Below are 25,210 nucleotides of genomic sequence, written 5' to 3'. Positions count from 1 at the left end.
TGTTTTGCTGAATAAACTGTTTTGAAATGTCGTAAGTGACTCAGACAATAGGGTGATAAGTATAACACCTAAATAGACAGGCGTATTAAACTTGCTTACATAATACACTCCAGAGCTTTATTTTTTAAGAATTAAACTAAATCCTGTTTAACAGGGTCTGTGCAAAAAAGTCCATCCCCTAGCATGAAGGCCAGACAAGGAGAGCCCTCGTCACCTCTCAGCTGGACAATGAAACGCTTCCTGGAGCCAGCAAGTCGGGTAAAATGATCAAAATGCAACAAATAATGCTGCTTTTAGGCTTAACCTTACCCAAGAATCAGATTGCTGGGAACAAGGGAATTGTGCTTCTTCCCTGTTGCACACATGTTGCTAAAGGATTCTCTTTGTTAAGCCATAATGGCAGTGTTAATGATGCTATAGCCACGATGGTCCAGGAACTGAGAGAGGCAAGGATTTTTTTGGTTGACCATTTAATTGAAACAGCTGGAATGCTTTGCATTTGAAAACTTGTCTGACCCAGGAAATTAGAGGCCTGTTAGTCTTACCTTGGTCGTGGGGAGGCTCTTTGAGAAAATTATCCAGGAGCACATCTGTGAGGGGCCAGCAGTGGAGTGTTTGCTTAGGGGCAACCAGTCTGGGTTCGTTAGAGGCAGGTCCTGTCAGATGAACCTGGTGGCCTTCTGTGATTGGGTCACAAAATCCTCGGATGCAGTGGACGTAGTCTTTCTGGACTTTAGGAAGGCCTTTGACACTGTCTCTCACCCCATTCTCGTTAAAAAATTAGGAGATTGTGGTGTTGATACCTACACAGCCAAATGGGTCGCCAATTGGCTGGAGGGCCGCACCCAGAGAGTGGTGGTGGATGGGTCATTTTCGACCTGGAGGGATGTGGGAAGGGGGTCCCCCAGGGCTCAGTCCTTGGTCTTCAGGCCTACACTGTTCAACATCTTCATCAGGGACTTGGACAAGGGGGTGAAAAGCACCTTGTTCAAACTCGTGGATGACATTAAGATATGGGAAGAGGTGGGCATAGTAGAAGGGAGGAACAGGCTGCAATTGGATTTAGACAGGTTACAGGGGTTGGTGGATGAGAACAGGATGGGTTTCAATACGGACAAGTGCAGGGTACTGCACCTAGGGAGAAAGAACCAGCAGCATACCTACAGGCTGGGGAACTTTCTTCTCATCAGCACAGAGGCAGAAAAGGATTCATAGATTCACAGAAGTTAGGGTCAGAAGGGACCTCAATAGATCATCGAGTCCGAGCCCCTGCATAGACAGGAAGGCATACCCCACCCGCTGCTGCAGCCCATGCAATGAAGGGACTGGTGGGATGGGTAGGACTACAATTTAACCCCTTTGGGGTTGCATGCAGCCCATAGGCTACCAGTTGGACAGCCCTGGTCTACACTGCAGACGCCTTCTGTAGTGTGGATGGCATAAAAGACTGCTTTTCACATGTCACTTGTGTCACAATCTGATTTTTTTTTTTTTTTTTTTTTTTTTTTTACTAAATGCTGTAATGTAATTGAGTATTGTTACAACTGAGCTCTGCTTGGGGTTGAGCTCATGTTGATGAAGAGACTAAAAATGGGGAGTCTGGCTGCAATCCTTGGGTCACTGGACTTACTAATAGACAACTGATTGGTTTCTGTATACTGTTATAGTAGTGGAGCAAGTTGGAATCTCCATAAGGAGATATATTCAGAAGCAGAGAAGGAGCACTTTTAAGTGCAGCCTCTCAAGGGGATTGCAAAGGTGGATGCTTATGTACCTGATTTTTATTCCCAAATGCCCATGTTGAATACTCCCTGAACAAATTGAGTGTGCAGAAAACATGGGCATTTTTATTTAGGTGCCTAAACATGGACTTGAGTGTCAAACGTCAGCCACTCGAGTGTGACAACATGGACCTTTATTGTTTTTCTCTTCCCTTATTTGTAGACTTGGGATGTTACTCCTTACTTTAGTCATGAGGCCAAGGCCTTGTTGACACTTTCCTTGCAGCTACCAGCATCAAGCCAGTAGAGCGCACACACATCCGTGCTGCTTCTGGTGGCTCCACTGCCACAGGTATGCCACTGCAGTATAAAGTGGACCCTGCCAAAGGGGCTGTGGCAGCCAGAGGAAGGCACAGAAGCATCTGCATGGATGGAAGCAGCAACCTTACTCCATTGGGCAGAGGTGGGCTAGCTTTGCTGGCAGAAAGGAGGGGATTCTTCTGCCACAGAACTCCAGTTTTGCCAGCAAGTTTGTAGCATAGACTAGGCCTTAGAGGTGGTTGTAGGGTAGACCCAGAAGTTGCTTTACAAATAAGTGACCACCAGTCGCCAGTTGGGTTTGTTTTATTTTCAGCAGGGATCTGTCAGTTCTGAAACGGAGCTTTCTCAGTACTTCTCACAAGATGGCCCAAGCCAGCTGTCATTTTCTGACGCTGTAATAACTGGCTCCAGTGATGAAGAGCAGCTCCGTCAGAAGAGTGGAAGCAGCTCTCTGGATGACAGCTCTCTTCCTCCCAGCAATCTAAGTAAGCAAGAGCAATCTAAGAAAATGACAAGATACTTATGGGATAGTTGCTGCTTGCATTCTGGTTTGCTTTACTAAGTTGCAGCATTCTGATAATTGGACTGCACAGAAATGTCAGCCAACATTTATAATTTGATGCTACAAAAGATGAACGAAGTAATTTAAAAGCAGTGCACATACCATAAGTTTCCAGGAAAGTTTGCCTGGATTGCATCTCTGACTACATGCGATCAGATTTATATTACAGCCTTGGCAGACCAGGTATAAGTTGACATCAGTGTAAGTTGATCATACCAGTAATGATTATCTGCTTGCTGTATTTCTATATAATCACTCTTAAATATCTCTGATATGTGCAACTTTGGTTTTGCATCAGCACCTATGCCTTGGTCTCTTGTAGCACTTGGCTGAAACAACCTTGTTACCTCTTTATTCTCATTTTAAGACTTGGATGAAAATATATCTGTTCTCTCTTGCCTATGCCTTTGATATAACCTCCCACTCTTCTGTCAGTTTTCTTTATATGCTCTACAAAGCATTTTTGACATGGTTTGTCAGAAGGCTACTGTACAAACTATGGTTGTATTATGTACAAAGGTTTTGCAAGAAGGGCATAAGAATGAAGTCTTAGAACACCTAACATTCTTAATGAAAGATAGGATGGCTTTTTTGTCTCTGAATTTGTGCCTCTCTCTTTAATTGATTTTGTCTGCTCTGCCTATAGATATAAGGAGAATTTCAAGGATATCTTGTTGTTTGAAGTAAAATAAAAAAGTGCATGTGCTCCCTTTTCTTTTTGGGGTCATAGTCATAGTTCAGTCACATGCTGAAAATAAAACCAGATGTGCAGTAAACAGATTTCAAGAAGCACCCGTAAATCATAATACCATCTGTCATTTCTGTTGCTGTGGATGGTAGGTATGTCTTGGAGCAGAAGACATGGAAAAACTTCAGAAAGCAAACATTTCCTCTAATAAATAAGCATATAGGTCCTTTTATGAAGAGGTCTCAGTTTGGTCTAAAAATAGCCAAGAAGTACCATTATGTATTTTTTTTTTTTCCCCCCCCCCCCCCGTAGCTCCCAAAGAAGCAGGAACCATGAAAGCGGGTAGCCTTGCTTCTCCAAGCAATGGAAAGCCACCTTGTCTTCTCAACAGGCACATGGAATGTGTCCGACAGGGTAGCCTTAGAAGCAGCCCCAAGTATGTCCGGAGCCCGTTTCTGCGACAGAGGAGGGTTGTTTTCTATGATGGTGATGTTAGTGATGAGGATGAAGATGCCCACTTTCAAAGGGGACAGGGGAACAAGGGCCAGAAAATCACTGAGAAAGACTGTGATATTGTCATCGCCACCTCTTCAGTTGAAATTGATGACGGGAGTCAGGATGGTGAATTACCTCAACACATAGGCAGCGAAGCATCTACTCCTCTCTATGGCAACTCCCTGGAGTCTGAGGATAGCACTCTGGAGCAAATGGACTCTCCCTTCTTTCCAATCAAAGCATTTGATTACTCAAGCATGCCTGAGTTTCGCCCTGGTAACCTGTGCGTCAAGGAGCTCCGAGAGGCACAGCTTGAATCAAAGAGATCTCCTAAGCTGGAGCACAAAGCAGTCACAAGAGTAAAAAGTATGATGAGCACTGAGTGCCGTGGTCTGCCGAGGCAGAAGATTGAGGAGCACAGTCTCTGTGATAAGCCTGTTGCAAGGGTACCTCCTCATAGCAAAAAGACTGGTCCCGACAGCTCTGAGCAGAGCAATGTTGAAATAGTGACTCTGGTTCGGAATGAAGATGAATCCTTTGGACTGGATTTGGAAATCCAAGCCACACCCTTAAGAATTATGATAACGGGCTTAAGGCCAGGAGGAGCAGCTGAGAAGGTAAGGGTCAAAAAATACAAGTCTGTTTTACTTGGTTTCTCTTTGTGGAGATTTATATTTGATAAAGGAGATACGCACATGTGCAAATAAGATCTGTTTGGCCAAAATGTCTCATCTCTTCTCTTTTTAGAATACGATTAAACTAAATGCTGAGAGATGTATGCGTGCCCCTGCTAATTTAAGCTTGAAAAAGTCAAGAGGCAAATACTGCTCTTGGAATAATCAATGTTAGTAATTATTTTGGGGGGGTTGCTACATTTTTTTTTTCATGTGGCAGGTTACATATTGGTGACAGAAAGAGGGGTAGCTTATCAAGAGACTTCAGAATTGTGTCTCAATTTGAAAGGTAACAATTCTAGTTCCCATCTGTAATCACACACCCACACCCACACCCGGAAGTTATGTTATAGTCATGACTGAATGAGGTTCCTAGGTGCTGTGGTAGTAATACAAATAATAAATTGTATGTGGCTGTTTTAGCTGGACTTGTTATGCTGGGGATATTTGAGTCATATCTGTATAGAACGGATTTTAACTAAATCACTGAACCATTTGAAGACTCTGTAAGCAGTGTTTGGCGCAATGTTATAGCACCTATAGGGTCAGGCTCAATACCACCTCTTAGGCACTCAAATGGGCTTAGGCCTGTAAGGGTGATTCTCTTCTAGCCTGTTTGGCTAAGCACAAATAGTGAAAAAGTCTGAGGCTGGATTGATTCATGCTTCACAGGTAAACTGCGTAGATTGAACTGATAAGCAAGTAAACAGACATTGACTTCCAATTCCAGAAATTCAGCCACGTCTCCAATGTCCAAGGCCAGAAGCAAGGGAGGAAGGAGACACTAGATCATGCCTCCCTGCTCAGCTGGAGCAGACAGTGTGGTCCAAGGCTAGCCTGCCCACCCTGCAAGGGAGGATTTATGGGGGAGGTGCAAAGCATCCTGGGATTCTGGGGGACTGTGCATTAACTTGAATCTGGAGGGGATTTGGGAAAGCAGTACAATAAGCTGATTTAACCTAAATCAGTTAAGTCTGATACTACATCCATCCAAGTTTATCTTAAACCAGTTTCAATAATTTTGAAAGTAGTTGATGTGCACTGAACTTCTGTTGTGTTACAGATTTGAACCAGTTTCTAATCACTTATGCCAGTTTATGTATAATTTCTGTTCCTAGCCTTTAAGCCCAGAAAATGCATTAACGTGTCTACTTTTATAACACACCCTCCTCTTACCCTTAAGACTGAGTCGCAAAAGAGCAGTTGCGGGAGTAAGACCAACCCACCTTTTACAGTAGCAGTTTCTTAAGGATTCAGGCAGAGTGGAATAGTATTGTGCTCAAGTCTATAAGTCAGGGGCAGACAATAATTTTGGCTGGAGTGCCACTTAATAAATTTTGGTGAGTTGTCGAGGGCTGCATGGGTAGTCCCACCCTTGACAGTTGCCCTGCCTCTCGTCACCATATTGGGACTGGAAATCCTGCTCCGTAACCCCTGACCTTTGCCACTGAATGTGGCAGATGCTGTTTCTGGGAGGGAGGGGGTTGCCATGTTAGAATGAGGAAAAAAAAAACCAAATCATACACTAAAAGTCAAAAACCTACTATAACATTTTAATTTTATTACAGAAAATATTTTTGACATATGTTTGCATAGTGCATATGGAGGTGATCGCATAAAAACTCAAAAAAAGTCTTAGTCTTATATTATTGTAGGTGGTGGGGGTGTATGGTGGAGGGTGTGTTTGTGGGGGGGGTTGTGAGGGGCTGTGGCTGCGTGTGGGGGGGCATAGAGTATGTTGGAGTGTTGGTATATGTTGGTGAGGGTTGTGGGGGTAGGATGCAAGTGTGTGAGGTTTGTGGGATGCCAGCAGCAGCAGCAGGTGGGGTGCTCAGGCCGTTCGTGCCCAAAGAAGGTGCTGGTCACGGCTCTGTTCAGCTCTGGCCAGCACTGCGCATAGGAGGACACTGGGGAAGCTAAGTGGGTCCCCATGGGGGCTACAGCAGGGGCAGCAGCAACCCCGCCCAGAAGCGGTGTGCTGGCAGGGCCCGGGCCTTCCACCCACAAGGGTGGGAGCAAGGTGTAATAGGGTATATGGAGGGCAGGGGGAGGTATGTGTGGATGCCTTGCTCCCACCCCTGTGGGTGGGAGGCTTGGGCTGGACACAGTTCGTTGGTGGGCACTGCGGGCCAAATGAAAGTGCCTGGCGGGCTGTGTTTTGCCCACCCCTACTCTAAGTCCATTCATGTACGTAATAGGTGGGACAGAATCTGGCCCTCAGTGACTCTTTACTGTTGAGAGGAAGTATGGCATGTCAATTTGAGTTGGACTCTGGGAGTTGGGACTTCTCAGTCCTGCTCCTATTTCCGCCACTGATCTATTTTTTAATGCTGGAAAATGTATGTAGCCTATCCCCCAAAAGCCTGATTCCAGCCATGACATCCAGCCATGATTAATGTCATTAAAAGACTCCATTTAGTTTAATGGTTCTATTGGGTCCCAAGCCTCATGGCAGGATGTGGTAGATAGGAGACAACGCTGCTGAGAGAAGCCCTGAAGACGTTAGAACCAATTATACCGGAACCCCTTTAGATGAAAGGGACTGTGTTAGTTTTCCTCATAGCACCATCTTTGAGTGCTCAGCAACATTTTCAGCATACTTCACTGGGATTGTGGCTGGCCTCTTGCTCTGGGCCATGGAAAGAATAGGAGGTCTTGCCTTTGTTCCCCTCAGGGGCAGGCATAGTTTGTATGCCTGCTTCCTTGACTGCATGAAATGTTGCCAGTGTTCTCTGTCCTGTGACTTAGAAATTGGGAGAGTTGCTCTGAAGCCATTGATATTTCTATTACAAACTGCCCTCTGCTTCTGGGACTGAGCCTTTCAGGTATTTATTTTCATTCATATCTGTCATTCTATCAGGACTCGGAGGGAAAGCTGGCTGTAGGAGATGAGATTTCTTCCATCAACAGTGCCCCCGTCAGTGGAATGACATATGAGGAAATCTGTCTGCTTATGCAGAATCTCCCCACGTCTGTGACATTTGGGGTGCAGAAAGCAGTGCCAGGTAAGGGCATTTTCTGACAACATTGAAGCACGGGAAGGCTTGATCAAACATTTTGCTAACTTGGCTTTCAAAGATAATTTGAGTGGGAAGGACATTATTTTTAGGATGATGATATAGCACATCATCAGTGAACCAGGGTTTTCCATCATTTACAGCATGCATTGTAATTCTATACTAAATGTTGAAGGCACAGATTTCTAGTATATCTCTTCCCTTACAATATTTAGAAGTTTTGAGTTACTTAAGGGGGACTGAGATTAACCCATCAGTAGCATGAAGATGTCAACAGCCACCTTGATGGCCATTCTTTTTCCAAGATTAAGTACTTTGATCCTCGTTAGTCTACCTTTAAGTAGTATTTTGGGATCAGACAAAAATCCAGATTTTTCCCTTGATAAATCCCCCAGTAGGGATGTATGTGTCTACTGCAGTCTCCTTGTACCTAATGTATATATGAATTCTGCAGCATGGAAATGATACTTGGAGAAGAACAACATTGCTTCTCAGCTTCTTGGAGGTTCAGGTGAATGGAAGAACAGTACAGTAGTATATTTTGTTTTATCTTGGCTAGAATACACTCCAATTGGTCTATATATGGTGACTTACTCTGATTATCTTCCTGATGCTTGTGAGGAATTCCTGGTAGGTGAGGTACTTCTCTTCCCCATTCCTCAGGCTATCCTGAGCATCACAGAGGCTCCTGGTAGTAGGGGTATGTGCAGGTTGGCACTCTTCACAAGTGTGCACATTCCTTCCTGAGATGTATTTATTTGTGTGTGTGTTTGGGGGTAGGAATGGGGAGAATGATGGCAGGTATCAGTCACCTATCTGGGATTGGATTAAATGCTCATTAGATGGGAGGGAAGTTACCCAGGTGTGAAAAATTAATTACATGCATAAGTGCTTACAAGATCAGAGCCAAAATATTTTCTGTTGCTCATCACTGGGGCATCTAAGCACCTCTAATTATTTTGCTAGTCTTCAGGTACTTAACACAGTTATGGAAGGCCGGTATTACCTGTTCTTTTTCCTAATTCTGTTGGTTAATAGGCCTGTCTTGTTGCATACTTGTGCTTTGATGATGAGCGTGCTGTTTCGGTTTCAGAGTTTAAAATAAAACTAATCAGAATCACTAAAAGCGTCTTCCTTGAGTATGTTGTTTTGGTCACACTGGATTGTGATTACTTCTGAAGATTGTGAAAATCATAGCATATTAAAAGAATTGCAGGGAAGTTAGGAAACATCAAAGTGGCTTATAAGCATGTCTGGTTTTGCTGTCATATTTTGTGTCTGGTTTTGCATGTCATATTTTGTGCCTGGTTTTCCATAGCTAATTGAAGTTAAGTGTTTCACTTGCTTTTTTTAAATCTTGATTCAGATGTGGACAGACCTACAAACCTCAACATACTTTCAGGGCCAGATGCCCAACTCAGCAGCAACGTTGTAGTTGAAGAAGGAATAGCATCTGGGAAACTAGAAAAAGGGACTTCCCAGAGTGATGATGTAGACCTTGTCACAGAAAGAACAATGCTGCCACCTTCCGCCGCGACCAAAGAGGTGCAAGTAGGTTCTTCAGAAATCAGCTGTGCTGAGGTCAGTGCTGTGATTCCCATCACGGATATTGATGACTTGTTCAGCAAACTGAATTCTTCAGAGGACAGAAGCTCTCAATCATCACCAAGAGCAGTGAGCCCCATTAGAAAGCAGTGCACTGCCAAGCATAACTGTGGGACAGAAGAGGGTTGTCCCACTAATTCTGAGCCAGAGATGGTGACGAATGAGGTATCTGAAAAAACTATCAATTATACATCTAATGCACAGGGGATTTTGGGATTATCAGTGCTGGATTCCATTAATACAGGCAAGCTTTTTACTGTGAATAAAAACTGTTTAAATAACTATTCTAGGAATTTTAGCAGTTTGAGTGAAGACAGTTATTCTGGAGCCGATTCTGTGGAAGACAGCAGAAACAGTCCATTTCTAAAGTCTATGTATGGTGCTGCAGAGGACTCCCACTCAGACACAGAATCACTCACAGAAGCTCCTGATGCTCCTGGAGATGTTTTACTTTTGCCATCTGTTGCTGATAATTCCTCAGGGGCCTGTAATGTGACAGAGTCAGATGAGGAACAAATTGAAATTTGTTGCATGAATAATGAGCTGCAAGAGTCTGCTCAGGAGCAGCGGCTTGCGTCTGCTGCAAGCTTACCCCGGCCAGTCCCACCACACATTGCAGAAGTTTCACAAGCAGAGGATTATACAGAACATGGTTCACCAGATACAAAGCTCCACAAACCTCTGTGTCTACCAGAAGATCAAGGGTGTCCCATTCCCCCACAGCATTTGAATACTGGAAATATACTTCCCTCCACTTCCTTACTCTCTCCTTCCTCAGATACTTTACCAGATAAAGATACCCTAAAAAGTTCAGTAGCTTGTGCTTTCCATAACAATGGTGCTTTAAGTACAGAAGACAGACTAAGCTTGGAGATCAGTGAAAAGTCTATGGAGTCCTGCAAATCTGTACAAGATGATGCATCTTTGCAATGCGAAAGGATAGGTTCCTGCGTGAGTAGGAGAGTTAACAGCTTGGAGATCCATTTACTAGACAAAGAACAACCTGACAAAGAAGAGGGATCCAAATTTGAAAGAGAATTGGCAGCTGATGATTGCAGTCACACAGTTGGTTATCATTCTCTTTTGGTGAAGAAGGAAACAAATAGTTTGGCTAAAGCAGAGGATAATCATGTCCACTCTTTATTACAAAGAGTTGCATCCAGGTCAACCCTTTCTCCAAAATCAAAAGATCTAAGTAAGACTAGCACTGCTCCTGACTTGTCAGAGAAAAATGAAAAAGTTAATGGTGTAACTTTGGGAAGGGGTTCTAATGTGAAAATCCAGAGTTCCAGTACAAATCACTTCAAAGGAGTCACTGTACCACATACTCCTTCCTCACAGAAAAAATCACATCAGGAATCCAAGGGAATAGCCCAAAAGCATGTAGTAGAAGCACTGTTAAATAACCAGAGAGCCAAAACGGGACAGAAGCTAAAGGGTCTAACCATCAAAAGTAAACCAAAAGCAAATGCAGAACCTCCTAGCCCTAATCCTGCAAAAAGCAGTGGGATTGATCAGCGAAGGATTTCTGTTTCTCCACAGTTATCACCCAAGCTTCTCATAAAGAAAGCATCAGTGTCCCATAACATGCCTACAAACACAGAACCTGGCAAGAGCTTTTCAACAGCCTCAAAGGCTCTTAAATCAGAGCATGAAAATAAGCTATCTTTACTTGCATGTAAAGAAACATTTTCCCCCTCGCTGAATGGTGACAGCAGCCCAAAGCAGAGTAATGACACTAAAACCAATGGCAATGTTGAACTAAATGTTAGTGGGGAATCAGAACACCAGAGGGGATGTGGAAAGCAAAAAGAAAGGCCAGCTTCAGTGCAATGTGAAGAAAAAGGTGGTAAGATGAATGGTGATATGTTTAAAACAAAAGAAGATCAGTTCAAAGTAACGAAGTCTCCTAAAGGTACACCAAAAAGTGAGCATGCAAAAAAGAAAGTAGAGAATCATGGAACAGGTCTGAACTTGATAAATAGTTATTATGGAGAAGGCAACATGAAGCCATTTGGTCCTCACATCATAGGAGTATCTAACAAGGACTCTTCCTCACTGAGGTCTTCCCCAATTCAGCAGGAGCAGCCAGAAGGACAGGAAATTCAACGCACTTTCATTGAAGTGAGGCTCTCCTCTTCTTCCTCCTCCTCCTCCTCCTCCTCTTCCTCATTGGCACCATCTTCACAGCTGCTGCTGTTGGAAAAGGCAGAAGATAGCAATAAAAAGATCAGCCACTGGATCGAGGAGCTAGGGACTGCACAGTATTTCACAAGAATAGATGCTGTTGGGAGTGGAAGTCTATACTGTGGATCAAAACCAGTGTCAAGGACTTACTCAGTGCCAGCTCAGTTATCAAGTCACCTGAGGGAAGATGGTGCCATTATAGGTGTTCCAGCACACCATATGCAAGATCTTCAGAGCCACGTTGCAGGGGAAAAATGCACCCAAAAAGAGCCAGACACGTTAAAAATTGTCCATTTAAATATGCTGAATGGCCAGAGCACCCAGAGTGAAAGAGAACAGACATATACTTCCAAAAGTATCCCAAAACCAAGGCTTGAGGAGCAGCCTTTAGCCAATGAAAATAGCTGCTCTGTTATAGATAAACAAAAACCTTTAAGAAGAAATTATTACTATTATGAACTGAACTGGCCACATGACCCTACTTCATCTTTCTCTGTCAAACAGCGAATCAAATCCTTTGAGAACCTGGCACACTTTGAGAGATCGGTTAAAGCTGTAGACATACACTCCACCTCCAGTGGTTCTAAGTCACCTGTTGGCAGAAGATCTTCTAGTGGTATCACTTCCGTTACCCCTGCCAGTCCAAGTGATGTAGTGCGGGCACTGAGACGAAGTTTAAGTTCATACGGCGATGGTCAGAGCAACATTCCACCGTCTCCACAGCTGACAAAGTCATCAACAAATATAGACTTAGCCCATGTGCAGAAGAACTCAACAGAAGGCAGCAAAGATGATGCAAATTTGAAGAAAAGCAAGGGTGAAGGTACTTCAGGGGATCTGAATGTCTTGCTTCCCCCTGTGTCCCATATGCGGAGAAACAGAGGTCACTGCAGGCAGTTGATGTCCCGCTCAAAGCTCAGGGAGCTCAGAGCACTGAGCATGCCTGATCTGGACAAGCTGTGCGATGAGGACTTTTCAGTGGAACCTAAGACCACGCACTTCAAAACTGAACTGGAAATTACACCTAGGAGGTCTCTTGGCCTACCCGCTGAAAGTGGTGCTTCTCCTGCCCTTTCTAACCTTGTGAAGTTGAACAGGCTGTCTTCCAGAGGAAGTGCACCCTGGACCAGTGGTTCAGAAACTCCTGGCTCAGCATCTGATGATGAAGTACCACGTGATAGCTACCTAGGTCAGAAACACTCAGGAAAAAGTTGGTCAATCAGGTGAGTTTTTAATGTTTTTCTAATACCGTTTTTTTGAAAATATCTGTAAACGAGAGGGGTAATTTCCTAAAATACCATTGATTTTTCCCCTCCCGCTGGCTTTTTTTCAGGCAAACTTTCCAGTTATGTAGGACTGGGCTCCAAACCCAACCATGTTCATTCTGTTTCAATGGGAATGGCTTTGGATCAGGTCCTTAGTCTGGCTTCAATCACATGTAGCATTCTTCCTGCTTTATTTTTGAGACCTGTTGTATTGTTTCTGGTGATCAGTATCCCTTGCCTAGCTCCATTTCAGTGAAGGCTTAAATGTCCTTACTAAAAGGGCTGGATTTCAGCAAACTATCTTTGGCAAGATCACGAGGGCCACCAACTCCTGGAATCAGTGCATTGAAATAAAGCCACTATGATTTGAGGTCTGCAGCTTTTTCTCTCCTTTCCTTTCTCCTGTCCACAATTGGCTGTTAGCGTAGCCTGCCTTTCCCAGTATAACAATTAGCAAATTGATTCTCACTCAAGTAGTGTCTTGTAAATGTAGCTCTCTTGATTTTTATACTGTTGATTCCTAAAATCCTTAGGGAAAAATCACAGCCTGACTTTTTTTTATTTTTTTATGCCTCTGCTGTTTTAAATCATCCTCCCCTTTTCTAGCCACAGCATAAATTATTTTGACACTGAAAATACTTGCTACGTGTGCAGTCAGCAATGTGACTTTCATAAACTGACAGTGCTACAACAGTTTATGTCTAAGGGTGCTATATTGGAAATGCTATTTCTTACTCTTTTAATGAAATAACAGTTATACAACAGATTAAATAGGTGTTAGATGTAAAGTAAACCATAGATATTGAAATATGTCTGTGAACCCCCAGATAGCAATATAACTTACTGCTGTCTTTTACATTTATGTACATATTCAGCTTGGATCAGCTATTAGTCTCAACTCTGGACCAGCAGAAATTGCAGTCTGTTTTGTCATCAGTGATGGCAAAATGTGATGTCATCACTATGCTCCAAGAAGTTAAAATGCAGGCAGAGGTAAGAAATGAAAGATCAAAACTCAGAATGTGTGGCCAGGGTTGATGAATTATAAATAAAGAGTTCCTGGTATTTTTTAAAATTGTAGGTTTATATATACTCCAAATAATTTTAAAATTCAGCTTGTAGCCTTGTTCTCTGTGCTCTTCTATTATCAATAGTACCACTACACATGATGTTAGAAAATCTCTGTACTTTCATAATGTTGATTTGAAAGGCCTTATTATATAGATCAGAGGCAGGCAATTATTTTGGGTGGAGGACCACTTACTGAGTTTTGGTGAGTTATCAAGGGCAGCAAGGGTAATCCCACCCCTTGATGGTTGCCCTGCCCCTGGTCACCGTACTGGGACCTGAAGTCCGATGCTGTGCTCCCCCAACCCCTGACCTTTGCCACCAGACGTCCCTCCCCTTGCCCCGGATGTACTCCTTTTGGGAGGGAGGGTGCTGCAATTTTGCAACTGGAAAAAAATCCCAAATTATATACAACACCCCGCCCCCCCCCAATCTACTATAACTTATTTTAATTTTATTTAAAAATATTTTTGTACTGATTTATGTTTGTAAAGTGCATCTAAAGGTGATTGCATAATAGCTCAAAATATGATCCTACTGTGTGTTGTGTCAGGTGTGTGGTTGGGGAGTGGAGGGGTGTGGGGTACGTGGTTGGGGTGGGGGTTGTGGGATTATGGTGGGTGGGGTGGGGGAGAGAGACGGGGCCGGGCTCCTGGCTCTGTCGCATGCGGCTCTCATAAACTGAGTGGAAGCCTCATGCGTTTCAGCCAGGCAGACCACGCACCCAGGCTTTGCGCTCCTGCCACCCCAGCCTGGGTCCCCAGTGGCCCCAGGGCACTGGCACAGGCTCCACATTCCTTCCTGCCACCACCACACCCCTGCCATTTTCCTGCTTTACCCCCTGCATACCTGCCTGCCCCCACTGCTGCCACTTCTTGTGGCTCCTGCTGCTCCCTGCATTGCCTCCCATGCCGCTGCCGCTATCTGTGCTGCTGCCACTTCCCCCAGCCCCCCCATAACTCCCCCCACTACTCCCTGTGCCACTTACCTCCACTGCACCCTCCCCCCCCCTCCCCACTTCCTGTTCTGGCTTCAGCCTGGCCCAGCCAGCACCACACAGCTCCCAAATGCTGGGCAGATCCAAGCTGTTCCCCCCCCACCTCTCTCTGTCTGATGTTAGCTGCCTTTCTACTTAGATGGAGGAAGGCAGGGAACAGCCCCAGGGTTGCGAGGCCAGAAGCCACAGAGGCTCCCAGTTGGGGGCTGAGAGTAGGGGGGATGGCAATGGGGTGGGGTGGAGCCAAGCAGGCCTTGCTGCTCAGCTGCTGGGTCCTGCCACTGGCTCCCCCAGGTCCTACTGCTGCTGGCTACCTGTCATCTTTCACAGGCAACCAGGGGCAGATACAAATGCATTTTCTGAAAGTTTTAGGGGCCTCATGGGCCAGATAGAATGGCCTGGCAGGCTGAATTTGGCCCACGGGCTGTAGATATACTGGTTCATTATATATCTGGCCTCAATATAGATATACTGGTTCATTTCGCTCTCATGAAAGTTGTTATGATCCATAGTGAAATGGGCTGCTTTGCAAATCTAAATGGGGGAAACTGTCTCCATTTGAGGCATTCCCATAACTTTAGAAGCCTTTTAGCTCACAAGCATCTGAAAAATGACAATAACACCTTTCTCCAAGTACCTGGCTCAGACCACACCAAGTACCTGGCTCAGACCAAGTTCTCAGATGAACAGGAAAATATCGATCCCATCTGTTCTAGTGAGCTCTCCTTTTCATGAAATTTCAAGGCTATGAAAATGGAGTGGCTGCTTTAAAACAACGTGAAGCATATCTGCTTGGCAGGTTTGGAACAGGCCCGTGCTGCTGTTCTCTCCCCACTCCAGTCTGTGGAGACCAGTTATTGTACTAAGGCAACCTGCTTCATTGTCCAGATGCCTAAAGAAGGCCTCTCATGTTCAATGGTTGCCAGCACATTAATTGTCCATATCTAGCTTGAGTACATGCCCTTCCTCTTTGAATCAAAACTGAAGCTGATATGGGTAAGTAATGACAACACTGGCGGAGCTGACATCTGGTGCACGTAACTGACTGCCGGGCTGGATTTGGATAGCTTCTGAATCTTATTCGCAAAGGTCACAGTTTTTGTATCTAAGAAGGGCTGGGAGGACAGGACCTCCTAAAGCTACTCAGTTTTATGTCTTTCCAGAGGCAGACTAGTTAAAACTTGCGAGTCCAGTCCCAAGAGCTTGGTGAGCCAGGTGGGTTTGGCAGATTTTCTAGAATTGGATCTTACTCCTGGCCAAAAGTAATTAAATGCATTTTCAAGTATTTTACATGGAATCTTAGCAGGATTATTTATTCATGCCAGTTTTTAAAATCTGAGAACTCAAATATTTATAAAATGGAATGGTTTTTGGAATATACTTTGTCTGCATAGTTTCTCCTATCCACATTTAAGTCTGGGATGGCATGTAGGCTGGAAAACTTTATGCTAGTTACATGCTGGATTTAAGTCTACAATGGGACGGTTCTTCAGAATTATATAATCACTGATGAGTGTCTGTGTCAGACTGTAAGCGCCTCTGGGAAGAGGCTGTATCCTTTTTTATGTCTGCATCCTGCTTAATTTACTAGTCATGAAGAAAAATTAAATACTGAAATATTTTTTGGGAAGGTCAGTTTATTGTAACCAGTCTCAGATTTTGGAAGGGTGACCCTTTGGTTACAATTAAAAACTGAAGAGGTCTGAGACCCAGTCTCTTAGTGTACTTAGTTCACTTTGATGGAATTTTTAAGAGAAGAGGGTGTTGGACCCCTAATATCAGGAGCTTGTGCCCCTGCCCGCAGCTAACCTGGGCCCCTGGCAGATGTGCAAGTGAAGGTGCAATGGGATCTGATGCTGGATCACCACAATCACACTTTCTGTGATGCCATATGTGGGTGGCAGAAGGCATAATTGTGGGATTCGGCATCAAATCCCATCATGCCTTATTGCTAGCGTAGTGGGAGCCCAGGATCACAATTTTGGGCTCCCCGTACACCGGCAAATATCAGGCTTTTGTGGATGGGAACCCTGTCAGCTGATCTGGGCTCCCAGCCACAGGGACCCACAATGTATTTCTATGGCTGGGAACTGTAAGTTGATCTGGGCTTCCAGCCATGGGGGTACATGATGTGCCCCCATAGCTGGGAACCCAATCAGCTGACAGGGATCCCAGCCAATTTTTGTGGAATAACTTAGTGGTTTAGTCTTTGTTTTATTATGCCATTAATTGTATTAATGTGCAGCTGGGTAACAATTTAAGGCATAATTACCTGGTTAATCACATCTTAAATATAAAGTGTTCTGGGGCTGTGGGTTAAGTTATAATTACCCACGTCTCTGGGGCCTAGTGGAGTTAGATTAACTGGTGCTTGTAAAGCATGAAAGGTGGACGATGGAAGTTGTTACAGTAATTAATACAGTTTTGTACAGTGGCCATGCAGAGCAAACTCTAGGCAGCTTTCCATGCTTTTGTTAAAGAAAGAGTTCTACAGCTGGGCGGTGGTCCATCATGTATTTTGGAGAACAAGATTAAGCTCAGGTTGCCTTGTTGAATGTACTGGGGTATTTGAACCTATGAAACCAAATAATGTTGCAGCCCCTAAGAGTTCTTTCTAGTGCAGGTTACATCAGGGTAGGAGTTTAGAAGATTAAGTTAGTGCAGAGAAATGCAAAGTTTAATGGCATCTTGGTATTCTTTTGATATGGCACACTGTGCTGAAGACCAGGCTGGATTTTAGTATTAAACTCATTTATAATGATTTTATTCTTTGTTTCCTCACTTCAAGTAAATAGAGGGCTGTTCACATTGAAGTCCAGCTGGTAATGGCCCCATGAGGCTGTTCTGGAAGTGAGGATTACCATTGCCTAAGATGTTGAGTCTTGTTGCTTTCTTCCTGGAAATACCACTGCAATGAGTGTTCACTGCAGTATGAAGGCGAGCTCTTACTCTGGTTCCGTGTTCCTTAGAGATGCCCCTTTTACCAGGGAAATCCTTCAAGGCCACTAAGTTGGCACAGAACAGCTACAGTGAAGCCAAGAATGTGGCTGGTTCTATTTACAAGACAACCCTTAATGGTGTTTGAGTTCCCCACAATGTTTTCTGAGATCAGGGATTTAATTTAATTTAAAACACCGCCCCTGGGGTAGACAAGATTGAGTCCCGTGAACTATGCCAGTTAATGATAAATAGATGAAACTGTGTCAGGGCCTCATTTCTAAAATGATAATATTAATTTCAGAACTGACAGTTCCTGGATATGCTTCATGTTGGAGGTGATCCCAGGGAAGAGGTAGGGAGGTGCTGTTATACACTACCGGTTCCTGATGAGCTACAGAAGGCTCAGTTAATTTTCTGGTACTGCACCAGATGATTGTGTGTTGTCCCACTGACACCACAAAATGTAATCTGGTTTTTGTAACAGTACCTCTTGTTTAGCGTAATGACTATTGCGTGCAAGATACCAGACTTGAGAAATGCATGGTTTGAGCCAAGGATGCCCAACTCACTTGGATCTAGCAGGCAGGGCCAGTCTGTCAGCCAGATCTAGCACACAGGGCCAAGTCATCTGGTCTGTGGCATTCCCCACAGGCATGGCAAGATGAGCAGTTGCAGTGTTAATTGTCATGGCTCTGGAAGGTGTGGCAATTAATGGTGCCACCAAACCCCTGCTGTCAAATTTCCAGACCCATAAGGAACCTGTGGCGGGTATTGTGTTCACTGCTGGTCTAAGCCAGTAAATTCTATGTTCCAACAGCTGCACATTATTTTATATGGATCAGTTTTGTACTATCGTTCACTTGCTCGCAAGCCAAATGCAGTCTTGATGTAAGCAAGTTACGCTCCTTTTTTTTTTTCACTTGAGTGCCATTTTTTTACACCAAAGGCTTAGTTTAGCTCAAGGACACTGATTCCTAAGCAGTATTCTCAGTGACTTGCTGGGTTGAGAAGCAGAATATTCTGCTTCAGAAGACAAGATTTTCACTTGCAAAAACGCTGCTTACTACTGAAAGCTAAACTCTTTTTCTATGCAGCCCAGATCAGTAACGGTTAGCACTTTTCACCATGTAATGAGTAGTGACTAGGGTCGTGTGTGTGCCTGTCATTTTTTACAGTTGGCTAAATGCTTTTGCACTGCTTTAATGTTGTCGATGTTTGCATGCCTCAGCGGTGTATTGCACATTAATTCCAGCTGCTGTAGGAAATTTGGCAGCATAATGCACCTTAAATGACTTGGGGTGCAGCAAAGTAAAACTCCTTCAAGGAGTTTTAGTTTACTGTCCCTGCAGCTGTGGAGCAAAGCACTGGGCTCCATGCAGCTGTGCAGCTCTGTAGAAAGCCTTCCAGGCAGCCCGGCAGCAGCCCAGGAAAGCTGGCTTCACCCAAGAAAAGTGGCAAGCCTGATCTCCCCGCCCAGAGCCTGCCTGCCTGCCTGAGCTGCACGGAGGCCTGGTGCTTCCCTCTGCAGCTACGCTGCCCCCCAGGACTGCCTGAGCTGGGTGCCTGTGGGCAGGTGTTGCCTGTCAGGGGGGCCCACCGCAGGTAAGTCAATGCGGTGTGTGCATGACATGGGGGTTTAATCAGTCCTAAATTGAAGCCGTGTTTTTTAAAACCCATGGCTTCAATTTAGGACCCCTGTTTCCTCTACACCTGCCCTAAGTATATGTGGAGCAAGTTGTTTAATCTCAGTCAGAGGGGTGGAATGGACATAGATACTGATCTGCCACTGTAGGTGATCCGCTCATGTGAGGATTGGGAAATGTTGTGATAATCTAGTCCAGCCTCTGATACAGCACAGACCACATAACAAATATACAAATGCAGTAGGTGTAGTTGAACTAGAAGGTACCTGTTAGAGAAAAACTCCAGCCCCAATCTTCATTTAAAACGTCCAGTGCTAAAGAATCCACCGCCACTATTGGTAAGTTCTTCCAATTACGGCTGCTTTTGACATTTTCTGTCTGTCTGATCTAAAGCTATCAAGCTTCAACTTCCACCTATTGGGCCCTGTTCCACAAGTATCTGCTAGATTAAAGTGACCTTTGTTAGAGTCAGCTGAGAGCACCTGTAATACTACCCATGCTGTACAAATAAAAAGAGAACCTCTGTTCAATTCCTTCCACAAGAATTACATTGTTTTGGTGAAAACTGCAGCTCTCGAGCTTGAAGTAGTTTGCAAATCTAGTCTTTCTTCAGGACTGTAGTATTGATTGCTGGTGGTTGTTTTCTATTCTTTTGTTAGAACAAAGAAGATGCTTACTTTGTAGTCCTGAGTAAAGAAGAAGGAGCTGGCCTGGGGTTTAGTGTCGCTGGTGGAATAGATCTGGAACAGAAATCAGTCATAGTAAGTGATGACTACAAGTCATTTTTAGCAGAAGCTGACTTAAAGGCAGGCTGGAAATTAAATCAAGTGCTCATTCAAGATTTATTGCAAATCAGTCTGAGTCGTAAAATAATGTCTTTGAGAGAAGGCTGCTTGTCATCTGCTACTGCAATCAATGCTCAGATAAGAACAATAAGCTGACGTAATACTTTTGTTCCTGGAAATGAATACCAGTTATTTTCAAACTAGCCTAAAAAGTGTAACTCAATTATCATCCTGTTGAATCCAGGAAAGGTCCATAGGATATCAGTAAAATCTCACATGCCTGCACTGAACGCAGCCTGGTGTAGGTGGATTTTAGTTCTTATCTTTGAAAATGTGTTCTTTGTTTGTGCTTTGTGAACCCAGGAAAAGCCACATCATGCTTCAGTAAATATCTGATTCTTTTGGAGTTGTTTCTGTTATTGAAAACTAATAATTTTGTGTTCATAAGGTTTGTTAAGTAGGAGGCAGTCTAAACAGTCTAAGTACCCTTAAGTAACACCAGGCAAAAAAATATTGATGCCAAACAACTGAACTTCTTTGCAAAAGTAGAAGCATTAAGACAGAGGAAATGTAAGAGAACCCATGCAGCATGGCCTCCAACATGGTTGAAGAGTTTCAATCTGACACTTAAAAAGGGTAAAACCATTTGGTTCTGAGATTAGGACGGTGGGGCTGAAGCAGTGCTTATAGGAAGGTTCTGGTTCCTGCTTCCAGGACTGTTTGTTTGTATATTTTACATGAAACGTCATTGGGTTTAAATTCAAAATGAGACCCTGGGAGCAGGATGGAAAATCAGGACCTCTCTGTCCTAGTTGAGTCTTCTAGTCGCAGGTCTGCCCCTTCATGCTCCCTCTCTTTTTTTCTGCATAGGAGAGCAGCCTCCCTATCCCTAGTCAAGTAGTTAGGGCTTTCTCCTGAAAGATGGGAGATGAATCTCCTTAGGCAGATGACAGTATGAAACTTAGATTTTCCACTCCCTAAGTGGGTGCTTTTTACCCTTCACTATTACAAAATGAGTGGGTAGCATCAGCACATCCTGCTCCTTTGGCTGTGCTGTAAAATAAGGCTATGACTGCTACTGCATTTTGTAGAGTGCCTCATTCTACAGAGTCCTAGGTGTGTGCGGAGCATGCTAGATTGGGCCCCTCAGATGATTTAGGTGCTGCTCTTCCCATTTCTGGACCCAGTTGGGTTTAGCAGTAAGTTAGGCACTGAGCTGTCTACACTGAAACAGTTATAATTATGCCTAGAAACAGAACTCTAGGTGTCTTGGGACCTCTTAAGGTACAAAAATGATGTATGTAGTGTTTAGGCACCTCTGGGGATTAAGCAGCAATTAGGTTGGACTTTTCTGGATCACAGTTTTAGACTTGGGCACTTAAATTCTGCTTTAGGAACTTAAATCCTTTACAAGATCTAGGCCTTAGCTCCTAGCTGGGAGTGCCTCCTTTAACTGCTTCTGAATTCTGCCCAGAAATTTAATACTGAAATTATTGTGGCTTGGCAGAGCCTCTTCCTGGGTGAATCAAGGCTTTGAAGAACTCTCCAGCAGATCTCTTGCATACTCCATTGTAGGTACTAGAGAAAAGGCCTTTGTCTACATTGTAAAGCTCTGCTGACAGTGTTTTGTTGGCTGACATGCTGATGAAATACCTGCTGTGGGTGCAACTCTGTTAGTAGTCGATGGCTTCTGCCAGCAGAATTGGTCACTTGGAAACACCTACAGAACTACCAGGTGGCCACGGAGCAATGAATGTACGGATTGCAGTGCAGACTTAGGCCCATCTAAGCCCCATTTTAGACACCTACATCCTTTTCAGGATATGTCCGATAGTACTAAGCATGGTGTTTGGGACTGCTTACAAGAAGTGTTGTGCTTGATGGTGTTTGGTATCAGGCTCATAAACTAAGCCTTTTGAGGGTCAGGCCTCCATTTTGAGCAGTTCTGAAAAGTACCATGCATATTTGTAATGCCGTCTCAGTACTAAATAGAACCTTTCTTGTAGGTCCACAGAGTGTTTTCGAAGGGTGTGGCATCTCAAGAAGGGACCATTCATCGAGGAGATCTTGTTTTGTCAATCAATGGCATGTCTCTCATGGATTCACTTCATGGAGATGTTCTGAATGTTCTCCATCAGGCCAGACTGCACAAATATGCAGTCATTGTCATCAAGAAAGAAAAAGACAGAGGAAAGGATTCTTCCAGACTTGAAATAACTGCTCCTGGCAGAAGATGCTTTGGGCCTGGAAAGGATGTTACCCTGGATATAGGAGGGACAGGTACACTTTTACTCCAAGAACAGTTGGCATGAATACACTACAGAGCAGAACCAGGGGAAAAAATATGTTTCAGATTATAAATGTCCGTGTGATCAGATCAAAGAGAGCAAATAGCATGTACGTCAAGATTTATTTGTACTTTTTGGAAGCCAAGTGTAATTTTAGAAACTGTCATAAATAGATAGACCCTTAGATGAACACTCGGGCTCTTATCCGGTTCCCATTGAAGTCAGTGTCTGTCTTTCCACATATTCTTCCAGTGTAGGATTAAATGTAGATTACATATTTAAATGCCTTTAAAATGACAATAGTAGCTGGTGCAAGAAAAAACAAACCACAAATCTCCTTGTTATTCATAAGAAATGAAATTAATCTATAGAATGGCAGGATTTATTTTTTAAGATGGTTTTTATTAAACATAGCAGATAGATATTTTGATATTACAATAAACAGAAAAATCTCATTCAAACCCAAATCTGTATTCTGGGAGGAGACCTGCAAAAAGTTAGATTTGTATCATATATGAGTGGTGTCATGAATAGGTTTCAGTTTGGGCGCACAGCCTTGTTTTGTAGCTGAGGCCTGTCGGGTGTTAGAATTTAGACCTTTTATCATTCAAAGTGTGCTGTGGCTGACTATTTGCTATGGCTTCATGCATGTGGCATTTGTTCCTGGCTTGGAGTTCCACTGTTAAGCATCCCGGAGAGGAATCAGTTGGCAATGCTGGATAACTCCCAGTAACCAAAGATTTATTAGTATGCTTCTGTAGGGGTATGTCCGATCTGCCACAGGAAGTTTCCTGTTGCTTATCTGAAGTGGAGCACCAAGAAATTGAGACACACGATAGTCCATGACCACTCTTGTAAATGATCAGCTCCATCTTTTAGTGGAGCATGATTCTTTTTGTTATTGCTATTTTTATTGTCTGGTACTTTCAACTTAAATTATAATAGAATATCCAGAGACATCGCTAGAAGAGATAGGAAGCATTTTTTAAATAAGTGGACCAGATACTCAACCATGTAAATTAGTGTTACTCTGTTATCTCCAATAGAACCTGCACATTTTACATAGGCAGAAGAACTGGCCCCAAAACAAGTTTTTATTGTTAGGTTGAGGTGACCAATCTTCAGAGTATTTGGAGTATATAATCTTTGGAATATTAGATACTTTGTAATTGTAGTATGGAGCCTATAGCTTCCTTCATTTTGATATAGATGTATTGCCACTAGAGACAAAGACACCAGGATGCACCATATCAACTGGATTAGAATAGCCTTATAAAATTGTTATTTTGTAGTCACAAAGATGTAAAGAACTTCAATACAGATAGTCTTGACTTTCTACTCTAAAATCACTCCTTCCACTTATGTTAAAAGGTGCACAGCCCCTTTGGTGCAACCACTAGGAGGCAGCATTATCTCATGTTGTGTTCATTAAGGGGCAGTATAGACATATGGTAGCCTGTACATTTACATATGCTATTTTCCAATAGGCAAAGCTTACCCTCAGGTAGCAATTTATAATTGATAGCAATTTAATTCAAGAGGTAATACTAATTCATAGCAATTCCATTGGTATTTAAACTGCACCATCCCCTGGAGAAGAATATAACACTTTTTTGCAAACACTCAGGTCCATTGGTACAAGGTGTAGTTATCAGTAGACATAGCAGTGTGCCACCTTTATAACACCTGTGCTTCAGCTGCTATAGGGCAACACACATCTTCTGGCAGAGATTTGACAATTCTAGTACTAGTGAGCAGAAAAACATTCATCCTAGTTGGTAAACGCTACCTTAATGGAGATGGTAGTTGTTTAAATTAAATAGCCTGGCTATTTAGAAAGCTGTCATGCAAATCATAAACAAAGGGGTATCCAGCCAACAACTGTAAAATGTTTTGCAGCTCATTGTTTTTGTAATTTTTAAATACATCTTTAAAAAAAATAATGTTTGTAATTTTTTAATAAAATACCGTTGGCCACATTTTTCAATACTCCTCTTAAAGGTCACCTGCTGGAAGTTTATCTGGACAGTGGTGCCTGCATGTCCCAGCCAGAACGGGTCAAGTGTGCCCTACCCAGCCTCACTTGCAGGCATGTCCCCAGCCCCGAAATTCCCTGGCAAGGGGGCATCACTTTGATCCTATTTGGTGAGCTTGAGAGAGGCCAAGGGGTAAGAGAGTAGCACCCTTATTGGTTTATTTCTATTTGGATTGTGTCTGGCCACATGTACACAGGCCTTTCCTGTGTGGGAGCTGACATCACCACAGTATAGGAAGGCCCTAAAATATCTCGGCATATCTTTAAGAACTTGCCAAATCAAAATTTCTCTATGCACAGGGTGAGTAATTGTATGTTGCAAATGTTGAACTGCATGTGCCAACCAAAGAAGTGAACATATGCTTTTAAGAAAAATGGGTTAAAGCTGGTCATAGTTGGAGTGGAAACTAAACAGTTAATCGTTTTGTCACCAGAGCAAAATTGTGATTTGAAGGTGAATAATGAAACGTTGTATATATTCTGTTGCAGGCCTAAATATGGATATAAATGATGTTGTGTGTATTGAATTATTGAAAACCTCTGCTGGCTTGGGATTCAGCCTTGATGGTGGAAAAGCGTCAGTTTCTGGAGACAGACCTTTGCTTGTAAAAAGAATATTTAAAGGTAGTAGAAACTAATTGGAACATGGCCATGATCCCATTCTTTTTCTTACTATCTCATGTATAGAATCATGAATACAATGCTCATGAAAGTAAATTATTTTTACATTAATTCAATTACTCTCAATAACTGAAGGCCTGATCCTTCAAAAGGGGAAAGAGTCAAAATGTTGCTAGCCTGTGTTCCTATTTGGTCTAGCATCGTGTGTGTGTGTGTGCGTGATATAATACTTTAGTTTTGAAATTAAAAGTGGTATTATACCCAAAGCCATTGATTTTACACAGTATGTGTTTATCTG

The 25,210-nt window shown here is 43.3% G+C and overlaps 1 protein-coding gene across 5 annotated transcripts in view; it reads left to right on the top strand.

Annotated features, from left to right (window-relative positions):
• PDZD2 (PDZ domain containing 2) overlaps nucleotides 1–25,210 on the top strand; it is a 325,800-nt gene that overhangs the window by 294,265 nt on the left and 6,325 nt on the right. For 3 of the 5 annotated variants that reach the window (XM_090037894.1, XM_090037897.1, XM_090037893.1), the window contains 10 exons: nucleotides 155–258; nucleotides 2,356–2,527; nucleotides 3,605–4,404; nucleotides 4,535–4,630; nucleotides 7,322–7,466; nucleotides 8,845–12,493; nucleotides 13,411–13,528; nucleotides 19,843–19,944; nucleotides 21,975–22,248; nucleotides 24,781–24,915. In XM_090037894.1, coding sequence (XP_089894020.1) covers nucleotides 155–258; nucleotides 2,356–2,527; nucleotides 3,605–4,404; nucleotides 4,535–4,630; nucleotides 7,322–7,466; nucleotides 8,845–12,493; nucleotides 13,411–13,528; nucleotides 19,843–19,944; nucleotides 21,975–22,248; nucleotides 24,781–24,915 — 5,595 coding nt within the window. The remainder of the gene's footprint in view (nucleotides 1–154; nucleotides 259–2,355; nucleotides 2,528–3,604; nucleotides 4,405–4,534; nucleotides 4,631–7,321; nucleotides 7,467–8,844; nucleotides 12,494–13,410; nucleotides 13,529–19,842; nucleotides 19,945–21,974; nucleotides 22,249–24,780; nucleotides 24,916–25,210) is intronic. The other 2 variants (XM_090037895.1, XM_090037896.1) reach the window with 2 other exon arrangements.

This window comes from Crocodylus siamensis, chromosome 3 (genome assembly GCF_052110815.1).
Source record: "Crocodylus siamensis isolate JL-2025a chromosome 3, ASM5211081v1, whole genome shotgun sequence".
NCBI classification, from domain to species: domain Eukaryota; kingdom Metazoa; phylum Chordata; order Crocodylia; family Crocodylidae; genus Crocodylus; species Crocodylus siamensis.
Note: the sequence above shows the minus strand (reverse complement) of the source record. Positions and strands in the feature narration are given on the sequence as shown.